The 19,729-nt window shown below is 37.9% G+C and overlaps 1 protein-coding gene across 3 annotated transcripts in view; it reads left to right on the forward strand.

Moving 5' to 3' along the window:
* Positions 1-19,729, forward strand: part of AGMO (alkylglycerol monooxygenase) — a 314,274-nt gene that overhangs the window by 20,545 nt on the left and 274,000 nt on the right. For all 3 annotated transcript variants that reach the window (XM_031674224.2, XM_072964907.1, XM_072964908.1), the window contains exons 3-5: positions 8,045-8,326; positions 9,726-9,856; positions 19,149-19,300. In XM_031674224.2, the coding sequence (XP_031530084.2) occupies positions 8,201-8,326; positions 9,726-9,856; positions 19,149-19,300 (409 nt within the window). In that variant the 5' untranslated portion in view covers positions 8,045-8,200. The remainder of the gene's footprint in view (positions 1-8,044; positions 8,327-9,725; positions 9,857-19,148; positions 19,301-19,729) is intronic.

The following is a 19,729-nucleotide window of genomic DNA, read 5'->3' on the forward strand; positions in this document are numbered from 1 at the left end:
TGACTCAGTGCCCTAAAACATTCCAGTTTTTTCCACTGGTATCACCAGCAGTGTGAGTCCATTCATTGTTGGCTCTTCTTAATTGAAATCTATGCTTTTGTGAAGATAATAAAATTTTACAGGTGTCTCCTAAGAATGCCTATCAAAATGAGACACTATCTAACTATAGAATTGCTTTTTTTTTCACTCATTAACTAATCTATTAACTGTAAAAAAAAAATCTTTACCTCATGACAAGAAGAAATTGAAACATCTTACACCAATACACTCAATAACACTTAATAAAATAGAATGAAAAAGGGGATAAAAATTAAACAAGAAAAATATGGGCAGAATCAGTGTGGATCCAGGGGTGAGTTTAATATGCCACTGCTTGAATTCTACACACTTGCTAGATTTATGTCATAAATTTGGCTCTAAGCTACATATTAAACCATCTGAAGTGGGAAACATGATTAGGTAGGTGATTCATAGCATCCATAAAGTTAAGTAATGCAAATGCTGTTCAGGAGAAACACATTATTCTTAGTCCTGAAACTAGAGAGAGATTCTTAACCACATGTCCTAGAGGATGATAAGAATTGGATTTATGTCTTAGATGAATTGCTTCAACTCTGTTTTATAAAAGAAGGTTCACAGGTCCTTTCATCAACAGGCAGCAGTTCCTGTGATGGATATTTAGGTAAAGGGCTTTGTCTGATCTGCTGGTGTTATTAGAAACACACTTTTGTATGTATTGTAGAACACTAACTAATCTTGTCTTTTTACTTATTTTTAGGAATATACAAGTCTTTTATAGTGATTTTTCCTTCAAATAAGTAGGCATTAATTACTATTACCAAAGATAGGTGTCCATTTTTTCCCCTCCAGAGAGATGGCACTGTAGAGATCCTAAGTAAGACAGCAGTTCCCAGACCATGCACTATGTAATAAACGTTCTCAGAGGTGTTTGCAAGTGTAGATTAACAGGAATTCTTTAGTAAAAACAGTTGAGAAACTGCAAGTTGAACAAATTAAAATAAATGCATTTGCTGCTGGACTTGTCAGAACCTTTAAAAAATTTACTACACACAAGATTAATCTTTAAGAGGTATATGCATTATTTTGTGATTTCCAAACATTTTCCAAAAGAAATCATTCCGTTTCTGGAGACTCTCATGAGCTATTTCAAGAAATGCTCTTGAGATTTTCCACATTTTTTTATTCTGCACTGTGCATTTGGATTAATTCCAACGTTGACTCAAAATCAATCCTATAAAGAGCAAGTTACATACATTCTGACACTGATATGAGTGCAGCACTTGGAGTTGCTCTTTTGGCTCTGACTACTGTTAAAATAACAATGAGATGTATTAGCTTGATGGGATTTTAAAGAAATAACTTCTGAAATACTGTTTGTTTTTTAATGTTCTGAACTCAAGTGCATGCCATAAATTTCTTTAAAGATCATGTTCTACCTGATCTTTGCCTTCTGAATCGTGGAAAGGACTTTGGCCAAAAGTAATAAAATCTGATCTAAGAAAACAGAGAGAGTGATTTAAGTGTCATACGGTGCCATTTTCTAATGAAAAGTATTAATACAAAGGATTCGAAGACTCTTAGAGACAGTGTTAAATTTTTTGGCAACACATAGCTATATTCTAAAAAATGCCCTCAAAATATATAGAAATACAATAGGAATGAAGATAATAAACTTCGCATTGTGACAACTTACATACTCTACACAAATTATGCCGCCATATAGATCTGAAAAAGAGGATAAAAAATAAAAACAATCCTGAGTATACGAACTGCTATAAAGCATGCAGAGTAATTGGGACTCTCGTATTGGTGAGAATGCTCAAAGGTACATACATTTTGGAAAACAGTTTGGCAGTTTCTTACTATTAAAACATACGTTTACTGTACTGTGTATTAACATAGGAGAACAATAGCCTTTCAATAACTTCCATAATGAGATTCTTCATAATAATGTGCATATTATAAGATTTTATGTTTTCAGTGTTTGAACTATAGAAATTTTGTCATGCAAGTAAAATAAATATAGTACACATGGTTTTTAAATTAAAGTGAGTATTGTTTATGCATATGAGCATGGTTGAAGAATCTGTATATGGAAATCATCCTTTGGTTGGGCTTTGAACTCATTGGTAAAACTGGAGTAAAATAGGACAAGGAGAAGTGAGCCAAGATAAGGAAAGCTGAACAGATAAAGAAAATGTGGTGTGTGTGTGTGTGTCTGTGTATACTACTCAGCCATAAAAAGGAATGAAGTAATGTCATTGGCAGCAACATGGATGGACCTAGAGATTATCATACTAAGTGAAGTAAGTCAGACAGAGAAAGACAAATATATGCTATCACTTATATATGGAATCTAAAGAAAATGACACAAACTAAATTATTCACAAAATGAAAGAAATTCACAGATGTAGAAAACAAACTAATAGTTACCGATGTGGAGGGGAGGGGAGTGAGGGGAGAGGGAGGGATAAATTGAGAGTTTGGGTTTGGCAGATACAAACCACTATGCACTGAATAAGTAAACAACAAGGTCCTACTTTAGAGCACAGGGAACTGTGTTCAATGGCTTGTAAGTAACCTGTAATAAAATAGGATATAGAGGAGGTGCCAAGATGGCGAGTAGAGAGACTCACAGATCACCCTCTCCCACAAATAGACCAAGAATTTCATCTATAAACCCACTGAATCACACAGAACACCTACTGAACTCTGGCAGAGTATCTTTCATTTCAAAATACAGGAGGATTCTCACAAAATCTGGTAAGAGAAATAAAAGGGGGAAAAAAAAGAAAAAAGAAAAATTTGGTGCAGGACCGGTCCTGCAGGTTGGGAGCAGCATAGGAAGAAAGGCACCCTCAGGCTAGGATGTCCACTCTCCAGCTGGGAGGTCAGCGGGGACAGAAGCAGAGATACTGAGTCTTGGAGGAGTAAGTGGCAGCTGCTTGGCAGACAGAACTAATGGAAAGTGACACGGAGGTTCTCTGTGATCCCCAGCCCTAGGTGTGAGTCGGCAGGGACATGCTGAGACAGGCTGTTGGAGCCTGGGCAGAAGGCTGGGGCCCACTGCACAGAGGCAGCCTCGGGACTGGAGGGTGGTGTGAGCTCTGGCTGGCTGTGTGTATGGAATGCAACAGCCTAGGACCCCCATAAAAAAGCACTGCTGATTATGTGTGTGTGTGTTGGGGGGGTGGGGCGGTGCAAGGCAGCCACGCCGTAGCTGCTTTCTCCTTTTGCCTCCATTGTAGGTGTGTTCTCGCGAGTAGAGAGGTGGGGCTTAGTCATAGTCATCACTGCTGTGCAGAGGTGGGGCTGAAAGCTGAATCCACACCCAGTGGCCCTGCAGCTTCACAGGCAGGGCTGAGATTTCCTAATAGCCCCAGGTAGAGAGGGTGGATTTGCTTTTTCTGGGCTTTTTGTGGACCTGCGCCTCTCGGAGGAACAGGTAGTGAGTGGGGTTCTGGCACACGGTGTGGGTGAGTTCAGGTATCTACAATAGGCTGGCAGACAATACCTTAAGTGGAGATGGAACTGGGATCTGCTCTGACCTTATGGGGCACCACAGATGCAGCTGTGTGACCACATGCTTGCTACGGTGGGTCCTAGCCTCTGACATTGGCAGATCTGCACTGGTGATTCTTGGGGCCCAGAACCTGGGGGACATTAGAGCAGGTGGCCAACATTCCCACAGCTAAGGCAGGGACAAAGGCAGTGTCAACAAAGAGTACTTTGTAAGCCCACATAACAAGTGACAGACAACACCACAGAGGGGACCTCCCAGTGGACGTCTCCTGCCAACTCTTCCTCCCAGCTGAACTGCTCCAAGCCTGCCTACCACACACCACAGCTCAGAAACGGGTCTAGGAGCTTCTATTCCAGCAACAGGGGAGCAGACCCGGCCCCTGTCAAGGCTGTGACAACCACAGAACAAAAAAGGAGGCCCTGCTCAACAACAACAATCAGGGCAGGCTCTGATCACAACACCAACCACACCCCATCAAAGGGGTAACAGCCAACACACCAGAAGAAAGACATGGCAACCATCCGTACTGAGAACAGCCCCACAACAAAACTATTAGATGTACACAGTCTACACAGAAATGCTCCCACTTTAAATAAAAACAAACAAAATATGAAACAGCCCTTCAAGACCACAGTAGATAACCGATACCCCTAAATCCATAGAGCCAGAGAAATATAAGTAAAATGAAGAAGCAGAGGAACCACTCCCAATTAAAAGAACAAGAGTAGTCTCCTGAAAGAACAATCCATGAGATAGACTTCGACAGTCTACTAGATCATGACTTCAAAAGGGGATGAAAAAAGCACGGAAGAATGAGAGAGACTGAATAGAAACAGAGAAAGCTATGAAAAGGAAATAGAAATTAGAGAGAGGAGCCAATTAAAAACAGAAAACTCAATGGCTGAGATAAAAGCTGAGCTAAAGGCAGTCAAAGCAGACCAGGTAATGCAGAGGAACTAAGTGACTTAAAAGACAGGATGACAGAAATCACCTTATCAGAACAACAGACAGAAAAGCAAGTAAAAACCAATGAAAGCAATATAAGGGACCTATGGGATAATATAAAGCATGCCAGCCTACACATAATAGGGGTCCCAGAAGGGAAAGAAAAAGCAAAGGGGATTGAAAAGATATTTGAAGAAATCATGACTGAAATCATTCCAAACCTAAAGATATCCAAGTACAGGAAGCACAGAGGGTCCCAAATAAGAAGAACCCAAATAGACCTATACCAAGACACATTATAAATAAGATAGCCAAAGTTAAAGAAAGGATTCTAAAGGCAGCAAGAGAAAAACAAAGAGTTAACAAGGGAACCCCCATAAGGCTTTCAGTTGATTTCTCTACACAAATACTCTAGCCAGAAGGGAGTGGCAAGATATAGTTGAAGTCCTGAATGAGAAAAGGCTGCAACCTAGGATACTCTATCTGGCAAGACTATTCTTTAGAGTAGATGGAGAGATAAAGAGTTTCACAGACAGGCAAAAACTAAAAGAATTCTTCAATACTAAACCTATCCTAAAAGAAATGTTGAAAGGTCTACTCTAAATAGAAAATAAGCAGGAAGCTATAGAAGTGAGAAAACCATAATTGGAAATGCAATAACTACAATGATTTGCAAGAGAATAAACAAGAAGATGTACAAAAAAAATGTCAAAATCATAAAAAGTGGGAGAGAGGAGCAAGAAAATACAGATTTTTTTCCTCTCCTTTTTTTTATTTTCATTCTTTTTAGGATGTATTCGAGCCTACATGACTACCAGTCTAAAGCAAACAAATATAGTAAGGGGTTAACATACTTGAAAAACAGGGGAAACACAAATCAAAAGTATACAACTGAGTCACAAAAACCAAAAAGAAACTAAGCTAATAGAAAAGAAAATGATCAAATCAGAAAAATACCTATTTGATATCACTTATATGTGAAATCTAAAAAAAAAAGGCAAACTTATTTACAGAACAGAAACAGACTCACAGACAGAAAGCAGGCTTGTGGTTACCAGGGTCAGGGGAAGAGGGTGGGAAGAGATAAATTTGGAGTTTGACATTTTCAGATACTAACTATATATATATATAAAATAGGTAACAAGTTCATATTGCATAGCACAAGGAACTATAGTCAATATCTTGTAGTAACTTATGGTGGAAAAGAATATGAAACGAATATATGTATGTTCATGTATGACTGAAGTGTTATGCTGTACGCCAGAAATTGATAAAACGTTGTAAGCTAAACTATATTTCAATAAGAATATATATAAAATTTAAAAATATATAAATTTTATAAACCCTTCAACCACATAATTCCACTGTTAAGAATCTATTTAATGCAAAATGTACACAAATGCACAAGACATTTATGACATGATGCTCATTGCTGCATTAAATTTATTAGCCCAACTGGACGACTATACTGAATTGCATAACGATGGAGACGCAGTTAAGGAAGTTTTGATGGTGTGTTGGTCCTTGAGAGATTTTTCCCTCAGATCCATTCCTCCCCTTTCCTTTCCCTGGTGTGCTCTGCAGGGGGCAGACTTCCTTTCCTGAGTTCCTCCCTCACCTGGCTTTGAACTCCCTTAAGCCAAGGGGAAGTACTGCTGGGAGACTGGTTGGCAGAAGAAGGGAGAAGCCATAGTACCTTTTTCCATTCCCTCTCTGCACTCAAGTGAACTGCACAAAATGCATATATGTGCACACGCCTTAAACATCAACCAGTATCCTCAGTCCACCTATGTGTTGTGAGCCATGGTAGCCATGTCTGGTTTTATAACTTCTAGTCTGATTTCAGATAAGCCTTTTTCCAATTCTCCACAGTAACTCACAATCTGCAACTCTTCCAATGCCCATTTCCACAAATACAGGTCAGGTCTTTTGCAAGGTGAAGTACCATATTTATTGCAATATTTATGCATTTCTTTAGCACATAACATCTGTGTGTAGAAGTGTGCTACTATTTTTACTAGGTTCTGACTTTTTTCTCCTTATGGATCATTAAGAAGTTGTTGAGTGGTTGCAGTCTAATCGCTTTTTCATAAGCTCTGTGTTTTTTATTGCACACACACGCACAGTACAGTAGTTACTGACTTCAGGCTTATGCTGCTCGCCACATGACAGGCCAGTAAGTTGAGAGATGAGTTGTTGGGGCTAGGAATAGAGACTTTATTCAAAAAGCCAGCAGATTGAGAATATGGTGGAGCAGTATCTCAAAGACGCATCTTCCCTGAGTTAGAATCCAGGCTTCTTTTAGACTGAAAGGGGAGAGGGTAGAGTCCTGGTTCTGGATACGTTCAGTTCTTCCTTCCTGCAGCTTTTCACCGGTGGGCCTGGCCAGCTATGAGCTAGGCAAAGGTATTTTAGCTTAACACTCATTATATGGGAGGCAGGGTTCCCAGAGATGTGCTGTTATGAATAGTTTGAATTTATAGGCAACATCCCTTTAGTGATTAACTTGTAGCAAAAGCAATAGAATACAAATGTTAAAGTTAAAAAAAAAAACCAAACAGATCCAATATGGGGTCAGATTTGTTCTTCCCTATTATACAGTGATTTTTAGCAGCAAGTACAGCACATGATAGTGAAACTGATTATACACGTACCAAAATGTTGATAGTGTCTCTGGCTGGTGATTTATTTGTTGCTTATCTATAGTGTCTATTTATTTCTCCTGAAACAATAATGTATTAATAATTTAATTAAATTTATACAAACATATTAAAGGATGAGGAGGTAGCCAAAAGATGACCACAGCTATTCCAGGTGGGAGGCCTGAGTCTAACTGAGAAAGCTCTGCTTATTCAGTGGTGATGCAGTCAATTAAGTGCCCTCTAGTCTACCTGAAAGGCCAAATCAACCTATGCTTCTCCTGGAAAACCGAGATAAGTTTTCTCAGAAACATCTCAACAGCTTCTTCACTCAGAGGCCCCCTTGGTGCTAAGAAGAATACAGATGTGAATAGTCAAGATTCCATTAAACAACGCAGAGCATTTAATGAGCCAAATGCCCCTAAATTGGTTTGCAAACATTCAGAAGTGAACATGATACAGAAATACATAGGCAATCGCCAGTAAGATGTTTTCAGTGCTTAGTGACTTTCAAGCTTAGTCTTACTAAGTGAGATTCAAGCGCCTTGTCTTCTCAGGAAATATGACTCTGTGGGGAGACTACAAACCTGAACATAATGTGAATTTCAAAAGGGACAGAAAAAAATGTATTTTCCTCATGTGATTGAGTTTTGAATTTCCATCCACTTTTTCAGAGTGAACTTTCACCTGCTATCATTTTTACCTTCTCCTTTCCAAGGAGGTAGCATGTGCAGTTTTTTTGTTGGCCTGTTTTTCTTTCTTAATGATCAGTTACTCCACCTGCAGCCGAACTCCACTGTTTGTGTTTGATTTGGGCACGGTCCCCCCCCCCCTCAACGCGCCCTGTTTCTGGGACAGCACCCACTGAACTCTGAGCTCGTTCCTGATCCTTGTGTTTTCCTGTCTCTCAACACAGACTCTGCTGTTGGCTGTGTTCTATGGAGCTTTGTTTCTAGCTGTTCTCTGACAAAGGGCTTCATCTGTGCAGCACATCTTGTCCTCTTTGTTCAGCCTCTGGCTTCAACCACTGAATCACAAATACTGTCCAGCTGGGAATCAGACAAGGGCAGAGATGAAGAACCCAGAAGCCCAACAGGATGTTTCAGTTTCCCAGGGAATTCGCATGATGTTTTACATGATGAAGCCCAATGAGACGTCATTCCGGACCCTAGAAGACGTGCCTAATTATGTGCAAAAGGTGAGACTATCTGGGAAGAGGCTGCTCTTGCTTTTCTCTTAATAAAAAGTAAGTTAAAGACATTCAGGGCTTTTGTTCACTTCTGTTCTTCAAATAATTAAATTCTAATAAAAGTTAATTCAGTTTCAAAAAAGCACGGAGCAAAAGTAGAAGTTTTGCTTGAACTGAGTTTCTGTACAATATCCACAACCATCTTCTATTAAGCTTTTCTTCCTTGAAATATCACTCCAGAATAGGATAAAATTTTTAAAAGTTTTCCTGGACACAGCAGCATTACAGATTCAGCCCTCACAAGCTCAGGATGTAATGGTAATATGACATTCATAACAGTTTTGTTTCTAAAGGGAAAACTTGTCTACCACCTCCCAGGAAACTATTTCCTCCTTATTTTAGTCAAGTAGTTCTGAAGAATGGATACACAGCTGACTGAGTTCAACCCTGACTTCCTAAGTTTGAACTTACACCAAGTTTTCTTTGAAACTCTGAAGTGTTCAGAGGCTCTTTTCACTCCTGGTTCCTGGCTATGATTAGATGTGGAAATATCCAGAATTAGAATTTGAGTACTGAAGTTCCCCACCCTGTCACAGTTGTTCCTACAACACTTACTAGCTCAGACCAGAAATAGAAAAAAAAATGACATCAGAGAGTATGTTCTTGGGAGTTGAGTTTAGAAAACTTCAAGACTCACAATCAGCTTTCAAATGAGTGAAACCCATAACTTTTTCAGGATTTGATATTACTTCTTTCTGTTTTTTTTTTCAGAAAAATATGTGGTACTGGTATCCTCAGAACTCATTACTTTCATATTATAATACCAATCCTAGTCCAATATTTGTCATTAATAGTGGAGTCTAAAACATTATATAAGAAAAAAACCAACTGAAAGAATAAAATTTAAATGTCAGAAACAAGCATTTAAAATGACCTTGTTCTCTGCAATACTCAGAAGCATTTTTTTCCCTATAGTTTCAATGTTACTCCTGTAATTCCAGTGTGAAAGACTAGAATCGTGTGCATCCTTAAGGAAGGCCTTTTAAAGTAAGCCTACCTTAGTCGTGTAGATAACAGACTTATTATTGCAGTCATTTTAAAATGTATTTTTCAGACCTAACTTGAAACACGTCCCTCCTAACCTTATTATCTTCTTGATAAAATTATCATGGTTAAATCTGTATTTCATGTCCAAATTAGATGATAGAATTTAAGCACCTGTTTAGTGTGTGTCTGAAATAATCAGATTTCTCTGCCTGTTGGGAGGAAATGATCCTTTAGGGTGGGAGTATATACCTTCTGCTCTGAGATACCACTCTGGCCTCCCACTTCGGGAGACTAACCAGAAAACTTGGAAGAATTTCATACTGAGCCCAGTCGCATCTCTTTTCTGCAATTTCCTTTCCAGGCAACTCCATTTTTCATTTCCTTGATGCTTCTTGAACTGCTTGTCAGCTGGATTCATAAAGGGAAGCCACCCGGTCATTTGGATGATGCATTAACATCAGTGTCAGCTGGTGTTCTGTCTCGGCTTCCAAGGTGAGTTAGATGGTTACCCACATTGACTGAATAAACTGAAATTCTCCAAATAAAATGAAAAAGAAACCCACTGTATGGGGAATTAGTCTATTTGTACATATATCCCCAAAGAACTCAGTTACTGTCATTATTTAAATTTTTGATATTTTGCTCATCATGGATTATTGTTATTTAAAATATTGCTCGAAATACTGTTTCTCTTGGTTACTGAGTTTATCAGTGCCTCCTTAAATTCTGTGCCCAAGGCAAGTGCTTCACTTGCCTTACCCTCGTCCCAGCCCTGAGCGATGTTCTAGTTCACTATTAGAAAACTGATTTTGCCTCAGGCAGATTCACATGCTGTAGCAGTCTGGGGTGCAGACATTCCCCAGTCAAAGTCACACAAAGTTCTGGATTACTGGTGGTCAACTAAGTGGTACCCCTGTTTCTAGTGCTACTTACTTGCAGCCAAACATTTCCATAATGTGAATCGGGTGGAAACTCTTTACAGGTTCCATGTTGCCTGTGGACAGTTTCTTTCTTGATCTGTGGAGGCGTCTGTCTATCCAGCCTTGCTTCTGGCCCCTTTATTCTCCTTCCCCCTTTGCAGTAGTTGTTTCTTCTACACCCTGCTACTTGCTATGACCCAGATTTTCATGTGACCATCCACGTGGCCAACTCCCATTCATTTCTTAAGTCTAAGCATAGACTGCTCTTAAAGAGTCATACTCTAGAGCAAATCGTGCCTGTTTTCCAAGCCTCCGTGATGCACTCCTTCACTGTGGGCTCTCTTCACTGTGGAGTATTGCGCTTACCCCGTATATACACTTGCCTCATGACCGTAAGCTCACCGGTTTGCCGCTCAGCTCTTCTTGCTAGCTTGCGTGCAACTTGAGAAAAAGAGGTGTTCTTTCTTTAGAGCCTTCTGCCTGCAATGATGTCCAGTACGTGATAGGTTTTTTTAAAATTTAATTTTCTTAGAGTGTTATATTGATGATCAAGTCTGAGGATGATGAGACTAAACAACAGTGAGCAATAAATGACCTGGTACTGTTGAGAAGGAGTAACTTTTAATGTGTTTAGAGGAGATATCAATGAATGGAAGGCTCTTTAGTACCCAAGAATTTTCCAAAGAGCAGCAGGCGAGGGAAGCTTTCCCTAAGAAGTCTGTGCTTCGCTTTACTGATGAATGTTCTCATTCCTGCTTCCCACCCATTGCTTCTTTTACTGTTTTAAGAGCTTTACTTCTGCCCAGTGCTCATTGCTTTGGAATGTTTGTATGAACCGCCCAGTGGGAAACCAAGGTGGATTTTTTAAAAATAAAATGCAAACTTAAAGATATCTGAGAAACGGTAAAATAATTTCATTTGATTGTGTAAAATTGCTTAGATAGGAAGTAAACCTAAAGGTAAAATTGTTTTCATATTTGCTACTATGAAGAAGATAGGTTAATAGTTATAAAATAAGAATGATATAATCATAATAGTAATGGTTCTCTGAAAAACTACTCATTTGGTTGCACATTGCTGTCAGAAGTGAAGGATAATATCTTAAATTATTTGCAGTTAATTTCCAGAATATTCTAAATAAGAATGAACAGTTATACATAATTTTCTCTATTTCATCTCTCCCTTGAACAGAATTGAACAAGAAAAACGTTCAACATACTCAAGGGCTGTATATATTTGGTTATTGAAAAATACCCAGTTTACTGTAGTTCAGTGTAAGAAAATTTAGTGTATAAATTTATGGAAATCAGATGATTGACCAACTATAAAAACAACTGGATAACTAAGTGCCCTGCAGGTACACTTATGGATCACATCTTTTGTTGAGTTGGAATGAATTTATTAAGAACTCAGGGAGCTATCAAGTGAAATGAATGCTGCAGTGTTTCTTTTAGCTTTTTAAGTTTAACTTAGGTCACAAGTGAAATTAGATTGTTCTCTTGTCATAATACTGTAACAACGAGAAAAGTCAGCTGCATTCTTAGGTCTCTATTTCTGTTCAACACTGTGATTAAAAAAAAAAAAAGGTACAGAGAGAGAGAGAGAGAGAGAGAGAGAGAGAGACTGAAAGAGAGGGAGGGATGGGGGTTGCGGGGGGAGAGAGAGAGAGAGGAACCAAAACAAACCAGCCCTTCAGGGATGACTGCAGTTTTTTTTTCTTCTCATCCCACTACTCATAACACCCCTTAAGCTAACACAAGCTGTGAACTCTGGCGCCCTTTGAAAGAAAGGTAAAAGGTTGTGAACTTGAATTTGGAGCCTATTTTTCTAGAGCTGTATTTTGAATGAGAAGAGCAAATTGCTTCGTTCTTGTTCACTCTTCTAAGTTATGAAATATGGATCATTTTGCAAGCTTTGCAAAAGGTTTCTTTTTCCTAGTCTTTCATCTAGAAGATGGCAGCAAAACAAATGATTTGAAAATGAAATTTTAAAATGTTTTCATTTATTTTGTTGCTGTTTTTAAAAATTACGCAGATAGAGGCAGAGAAGGAAAGTTGAGCCTCAGGGTCCACTTCCCTCAATCTCCTTTCAGCCAAAGACGAGAAGGGGGATTTCACAGAAATTCTTAGAACAATATTTCAGTTGAAGCCGCAGCATCAAGGGGAATCCTCACGCAAATCGTTAACAGCTGAAGGTTAGATTAACACGGCATTGATCATATCCTCTCCAAGGGACTAATTTCATTTTCTACACCAGCTTTCTACAGGGGCTTTCCTCCTCCTTAAAATACACTATCACAAGAAAAATGGTCGTATACCATTTGTTAATCCGTTCGTGAAGCATTAGACTTTGGATACTAATTCCAAATAGGCATGTGGCCTCTGACAAAAGAAGTTGTGGAAATCAAAGTGAAGCCCTGAACATGTTTTTCCACTTTGCCATTCATGTAATGGAAATGCTGTGTGCAGACTTGGAGGAAACACAGTGTTTATTTGAGGATCTCGAATTATTACATAAAATTCAAAGTACCTTGAAGATTAGTAGCATACTTACCATATTGGTAGGAAAAAAAACGTATATTGTATCTTTCAAACCTTTATGTAAGGGGAAATATTAATCATAGACAAGATTCTGTCTTGTTTACAAGCCTGTCGGACAGACCGTGATGTGTAATAAAAGTCCATCTGTCTTAAGAACCAGATTCTGGGCAGGCCTGTGTTTGTTTTGCTCTTCTGGAATCCAGTAGGCAGCCTTCCTAGTCGGATGTAGCCCTGGAGTTATAGACAGATACATGTATTTATCACAGTTAAACGCATTGTGCAGATAATCTGCCTTTCTGTCAATTACTTGCATATGTGACCATAAAAAAAAATGAAACTTAACAAAAAATTTACTAAATGTATTTTTTTTAAATCTATCTAAAACTTGTGAAATATCCTGCTACTGACTTAAATGCTAACGAGTGAAAAAATAATTACAACTTTTTTTCCTTGCTTGTTGAAGCAGAACTCAATTTCCAATCCTTCATTAGAAAACTGGGACTTCAATTTGTTACTTCCTTCCAATGTTTCTGCTTCCATAAATTGCATCCTCCCCAGAGAAATTTTATTCCCGATATAAATATCTACAGTATGTTTGTTTTTAGGGGTTCATTTATTCTGTTGAAACAGCAGATTATAAATCAAATTGCAATAGGTTGGAGGGATAATTTAAGTGGGTAAATTTTCAAATAAGTTGGGGACACTCCACTTTTAATACATATGGGTCACTGCCAATTTTTACTGTGGGGCTACGTCTGCGAGGTTCCACCATACATATCTACACCGTCCGTGGCTGCCATGGAATTTTCCACTCCTGACAAGAAAGTTTCAATTCATCAAAAAAAATTTAAAGAAGAGGAAATTAAACTTTTCTGAAATACTTTTGACTCCCTGGGGTGGGACTAGAGAATAAAGGAAAATTGTGTACTGCATTTTTACACTAGACTTCAGTATCAGGGCAGTACTGTCTTTGGCAGCATCATACTTCTGACAGATGAGTGCCTGTCATTGGGGATGATGCCTTTAATAAACAGTTATTCATTGCCCAAAATAAGAGATAAATTCATTTATGTAATGTTAATAATGGTAGTTTATTATCAATATTAATATATATCTTACTGACTTAGCAGATTATTAAAAGAACACCCCATGCTGACAAAATAAATTTTGAAAACCTGGGAGTTTGTTAATTATTTTTGCCAAAGAGAATGCCTTATTTCCTCTTAACTTTACCTTGGAAACCTTATTATAAATAGACTTTGTTATGAATTGTGTAATTTTTGAGATTCCTATTGGACTATCCTTCCTTAATGAGTTCAAGCTTCCTTGCCCTTCTTAGTCTGGGTTTGTGTGCTTATTCAATAGGGTAATTGAATTACTTGAAGCAACTTATTTCTTGCAAAGTAGAGAAAATAGCAGATTTACTTCTAAATCCACCACATTGTGTTTGCACGAGTCTGTGGTTCGGTGGTGGTTGTAAGAAGACATTAAATAAATGATTCTTTCATAAATGCAATGTCATTTCACAGTAAGCAAGTGCAGTACAAATTTCATCTGTCTGCAGAAGGTAGGGCTTGTATTGCGTATTTTGTTATTACTGAGCAAAAATCAATATTCCACTAGATGGAGCAAAAGTGGCAGTAGCTTTACAAGTTCCTAGGCAGGTATAAGAGATTTTGAAATAACACAGTTCCTCAGAAAAATCAGTATATATAGTTCAGATATATTTGTTTATAACTTCCCAGAACTTGTAAGGGTATATAGAATGGTTTCATTTAAATATTGGTTTATTTTCTAATACATGGCAAATTATTAGAAATAAAAATGTCTAATATTTGTATTTCAATTTTGCATAATCTGGCCAAATCAGAGAGCACACACAGCTCTAATGACAGTTATGAAATCGTGCAGGTTGGCAGATGTCTGTGAGTACCGGGTACGTAATTCTGCTTACTCTGAAAGTTGCTCTGAAGTTTGAAGTTTGCAATGAGAGCATTACATCAAATTTCATTTGCTTGACTCATGATTAGAGAATGAGAGGATATGAAAGCTAGATAATGTGAGAGTCCATTCAGCCTAATGCTCTCATATCTGAAAGTAGCCGTGAGATAAAGGATGAAGGATGTGTCCAGTGGTACCTTTCTACTTTTGATGATGGGAACATTCAAACTGAGATGACTTTGATAACGAGTTAGCTTTGTAATTCTCAGTCCCCAAGTAATATTTATTCTCATTTACTGTTTTTAAATTTCTACATTATAAATTAACTTTACATATTTTTAAAATCCAGGATCAGTACTGAAATAGTATTTTAGTATCTTACCAAATATTACAGTCACTAAACATTGACAGGACAAATTTCTAGTATTGACAGAAGATGTTACATAAAACACATAAAAAATGAGCTGTTTTTCATTTGCCAACAGGCATACTTAAGACCCAAGAGAAACAGCAATTGGGGGGAAATTTATAAAGCATTTGGAAAACAGTAACCTCTCTCTCTGTACACATACAGGTTGTTGATTAGCAGATTCTAGTATCCCCTTATATTTAGATCATTTTCTTGGTCTTGCATACAAGCTTAATGAATAAAAGGGGTTTCGCATTTGGTTATTCACAGCCCCTTGTACAACCCAATATTCCTTCTCCAGGGGGTAAAGTAAGCTCACTCTATGCATACATATTACGTATGTCTCATCCCACAGGATGGGAGTTAGAGAGTTGTAGTCTGAATTCCAGAGCGCAGAGTCACATGCTGGGGCTGAGGGCTGGGAGAGAACGCAGGAATTGGGAAGAGAGTTCAGCTTTATGATTCAAGGTCTGGTGGGGACATTTTAAAAAACGTAGGTGCTATTTCCTGCAATCAAGGGCTTTCCAGAACTTGCTAATCATTTCCCAGCTGTGTCCCTTGCTGAGCTGTTTTTAGTTGTGGGCACTCTGTGGCTGTTTTTTCCCCTTCTATGATGGAAGAGGATCATATTCATCTTGCTGATAGAAAGCAGGGAATTTAACTCCCACAGCTTCTCCCCTCTTTCCCTTCACCTTGAGGAAAGTTTGGCTTCGTGCTAAAGTGTGAAAAAAAAAAAAAAAAGAAAAAGCCTTGACTGTAGTATGTCAGGCATATTTCAGCTCGATTTGTGTCAACCCTAATAAGTCAGATGACAGAATAATAAATTGGGTGTCTGCTCAAGACCTGGCACCTGTACAGGAAATAAAAAAAAAAATTTCAATGCAGGCAGGTTCCTTTTGTTTTACAAATGGAAGTTTTCCAGGGACCCTTTGTCTTTTATTGAAGTCTTGGTATCTAAAAGCCTATTTCAGTTATCGCTGGGACTGACAAGAAAGATAGCAACTTTAAAAAGAGATACTGAATTGATGGGCCATTCATCAGGCAGGTGATTATATCTGTCCTCCTCCTTAATGTGTCCTCCCTTTCTTGTGCTGTACCTGGCACCACCCAGGCTCTTACTACGAATTTATTGAATGATTGAATGATAACAGGAATTGATCTGCTTTGACATCATGTCCTAAAGCTGATGTAAAAAGATCCTGTAGGTTATTTCAACTTTTTGCTGCATTTTCTAAGCTGCATTTCTTTCTTTCTGAATCAGTGTTTTTTAGGGTTATCAACTGGGACACTTTTGCCCCTAGGAGACATTTGGACATTTTTTGTCACAACTAGGGTGGGGAGCTAGGCCACTAGTATCTAGTAAACAGAGGTCAGTTATGCAGCTAAACATTCTAAGTTCACAGGCCAGGCCTCCCAACAGAATTGTCTGGTCCAAATGGCACCAGCATCAAACTGTAGAATCTATGTTTTTGAGAATTATTTGGTTAAACTATATAAAATTGATATTATTCACCTTTTTTTAAAAAAAACTAAAACTTCAACTTTATATGATTAATCATCTACCAATGAGTACCAGGGAGCACTTTTTAAGATTTCATAATTTGGGGAACTGTTTCCACAGGACAGAGCTCTACAACAAAGAATTATCTTATTCAAAAGTTCAAACGTACAAAAGTTATCAAGTTAACGTGCTTTAAAATAAAATTTGTTCTATCCACCCACGTTGATAAATAACCTGGATAACATACTGGAAGATACATGTTAAATTTCAAGTTCTTGAATGCCTCAGAGTTCCAGAGCAGTACGACAACCCCTGGCCCCTGGCTTGTCGGTCTCGTGAGGGAGCTCACACACGTGTGTGTGGCCTTCCCAGACTGCTCATCCCAGCTCTGTCTGCACATCCCAAAAACCTCTTTTGTCTAACTGGTCACGTCCAGGACTTTACACACCTGCACAAGTTGGCCCTCTGGAGGACTCGACCAGGAGAGAGGCCCACACAGGTCTTGGAAGCAGGCTCAGGGCCACTGTGACAGGGGATTTTGGAGTATCCAGGGCATGGCCTGATTTGTGACAGGAGTTCTGGGTAGGCAGTCCCGTTGGGTCAAGGACTTATACTTAGGGACAGAATTATTGTTTCCAACGATATAATTGTTGGAGGAGATTCTAGAGAAGATGCGACCACCGGTTGACTTGCAAGCAGACCGCCCTTACCCTCACCTTCTCCCTTACCCACTTCCCTATCCGTGGAATGTAAGTTCCACCTACAATTCCCATGCTAGCAGCTGTTTCAGGGACGCAACCTTAAGAGAGTAAGATGCTGTTGAGACCATCTGGACTAAACAAGTGACTGAACCCAATTAAGACCTTTCTGGAAACGTTTAAGGTTCTGGTGGGAGAGCGTGGAGACTTACGCATCTTGCAGCCACCCAAGACAAACCTCCTCTGTAAGTTCCCTTGCTTATTAGAACTGCCACCTCCCAGTCTGGAGTGTTCTGCCTCTTTCTTCTGTCTCTCCTTGCCCTGCGTGTATGGGGGCCAATTTACAAACCCATAGTAATCTTAAATTGAAAACTGAGTTTTAAGATCTGATGATGTGTGATCCTTTTTGAAAGTGTAAGCATTTGGCGTTTCTATTAGTTATTTATATTAATGCTGTTGTGAAGTAGCCTAGTGTTTTATATTTTTAATTAAATAATGATTTGAAGGATTCAAAATATAAGGCACTTTGAAAGTTATTAAATTACAGTTAAAATTGTATTATAATTAAAGTCAAAAGTAGATTAAAACTAAAGACCTGGGTCTCCAAATGACCCAGTTACAAGCTAATTCATAGAAGCGGATTGTGTAAAATAAATACTATTAAAATAATGAATTTTAACAATATACTAACTTGAGCTGCTGCTTTGACTTTTATTTAAAATTAGGATTTAAGGATTTCCTCACTTGTTCATGGTTTATAAATAAACCTTTATTAGGTAGAATAATCAACTTATTTTACATGTTAATGATAAATAGAAAAGTCAAATCAACCAAATTCATAAAAGTGATAAAGGAGTAATTATCTTATCTGATCTTAAATTTGATCACAGGAAATTTAAAAGAAAAATGCTACATTAAAAAAAAAGTATGTTACATATATTTTTAAAAGTTCTTGAAATAAGAATTTATAGAAGCTTGGTAGAATGGCTGACAAGACACATTCTGTCTGGGTTTTAAAAACAGTTGTTTATCTTAACTAGGTTTGTATACTTTATTTCTAGGGGAAGATTGTTCCCTTACATTTTGAGAGCTGTACTTTATATTACTAAAAGAAATACTGAAATGCCATGATAATCCAATTTGTGATCTTAAGTATAAAATCTATAAAACATTAAAAGTGTGTGTGTGTGTGTGTGTGTGTGTGTGTGTGTGTATGAGAAAGGGAGAGGAAGGAGAGAGTAGAGAGGAAGAGAGAAACGGAATTAGCAAAAGCAACTTTATTCTAAAGGCAAACTTTACAATTTAACGTATTTTAAGGTATTAGGCAGTTCACAGTCCCCTTTAAAAAGATACTACTTATAATTTTGTCTTTTATATATCCCTTAAAAAGTACTCTTATTGTGTTCTTCATGAAGCTTTAGACATGGAAATCACAGAAAAGAAGTCATACTGTTACATTTATGTGATACATATTCCATGAAAAGTATTTTTAGGAGACAAAAAAGAAACACCCCCTTAATTCCATGAAATTGAGAGCAACAATAGCTGGCATCCATGATGCCTATGAAACAAAAGGAAACACCATGTGAATCATTTTGATTCCAAGGAGACTGACCCTCTTAAAGGCATGATAGACCAATAAGAAACAAAGAAGGGGAGAAGGATTTTATTTTTATATGTGAACATATTAATTTTTAAATATTATCTAAATTTTTTAGCACAGTTTTAAATCTCAAATGTAGTATAATTATTGCTTGTAAATTTTATCTTTCCAGTTTGTTTTTCAAGAGCATTGAACTGACTAGTTATATTTACATCTGGGAGAACTACAGGCTCTTCAGTCTGCCCTGGGACTCACCGTGGACTTGGTATTTAACTTTCCTGGGAGTTGACTTTGGCTACTACTGGTTCCACCGCATGGCTCACGGTAAGTTGCAAACCCAGGCTTTATTGATATCTTATGTTGAACTGTGTTGGCCACATAGTTGATATTCAGTAAATATGTATTGAATGAATGACTAAATGAGTAACAGTCTATTTTACAGTGTCTAAAGATTAATAGTGAAAGTTTACATTGCAATTTAAATGGAAAAAATCTGAAGTCAATGCTGGAAAGAAAAGTGAAATTACTAGAGGTACATTTTCCACATGTCTTGTATCTAATTTACTTAAAAAACTGTTTGGAAAGTGATGGCTATAGCATTACTTTTTAATGTATTGCCTTACGTTGTTCTTATGATGACATGCTTGGTAGAGTCTACACGCACTTGCACACAATATCAAACTTCAGATCCCAGTTATCGAGGGTCATTGAGAAGAGCTTTGTAACAGCATGGAATCCTAGGTAATGTGTGCT

Source organism: Vicugna pacos, chromosome 7, assembly GCF_048564905.1.
Source record: "Vicugna pacos chromosome 7, VicPac4, whole genome shotgun sequence".
Classification (NCBI taxonomy): Eukaryota; Metazoa; Chordata; class Mammalia; order Artiodactyla; family Camelidae; genus Vicugna; species Vicugna pacos.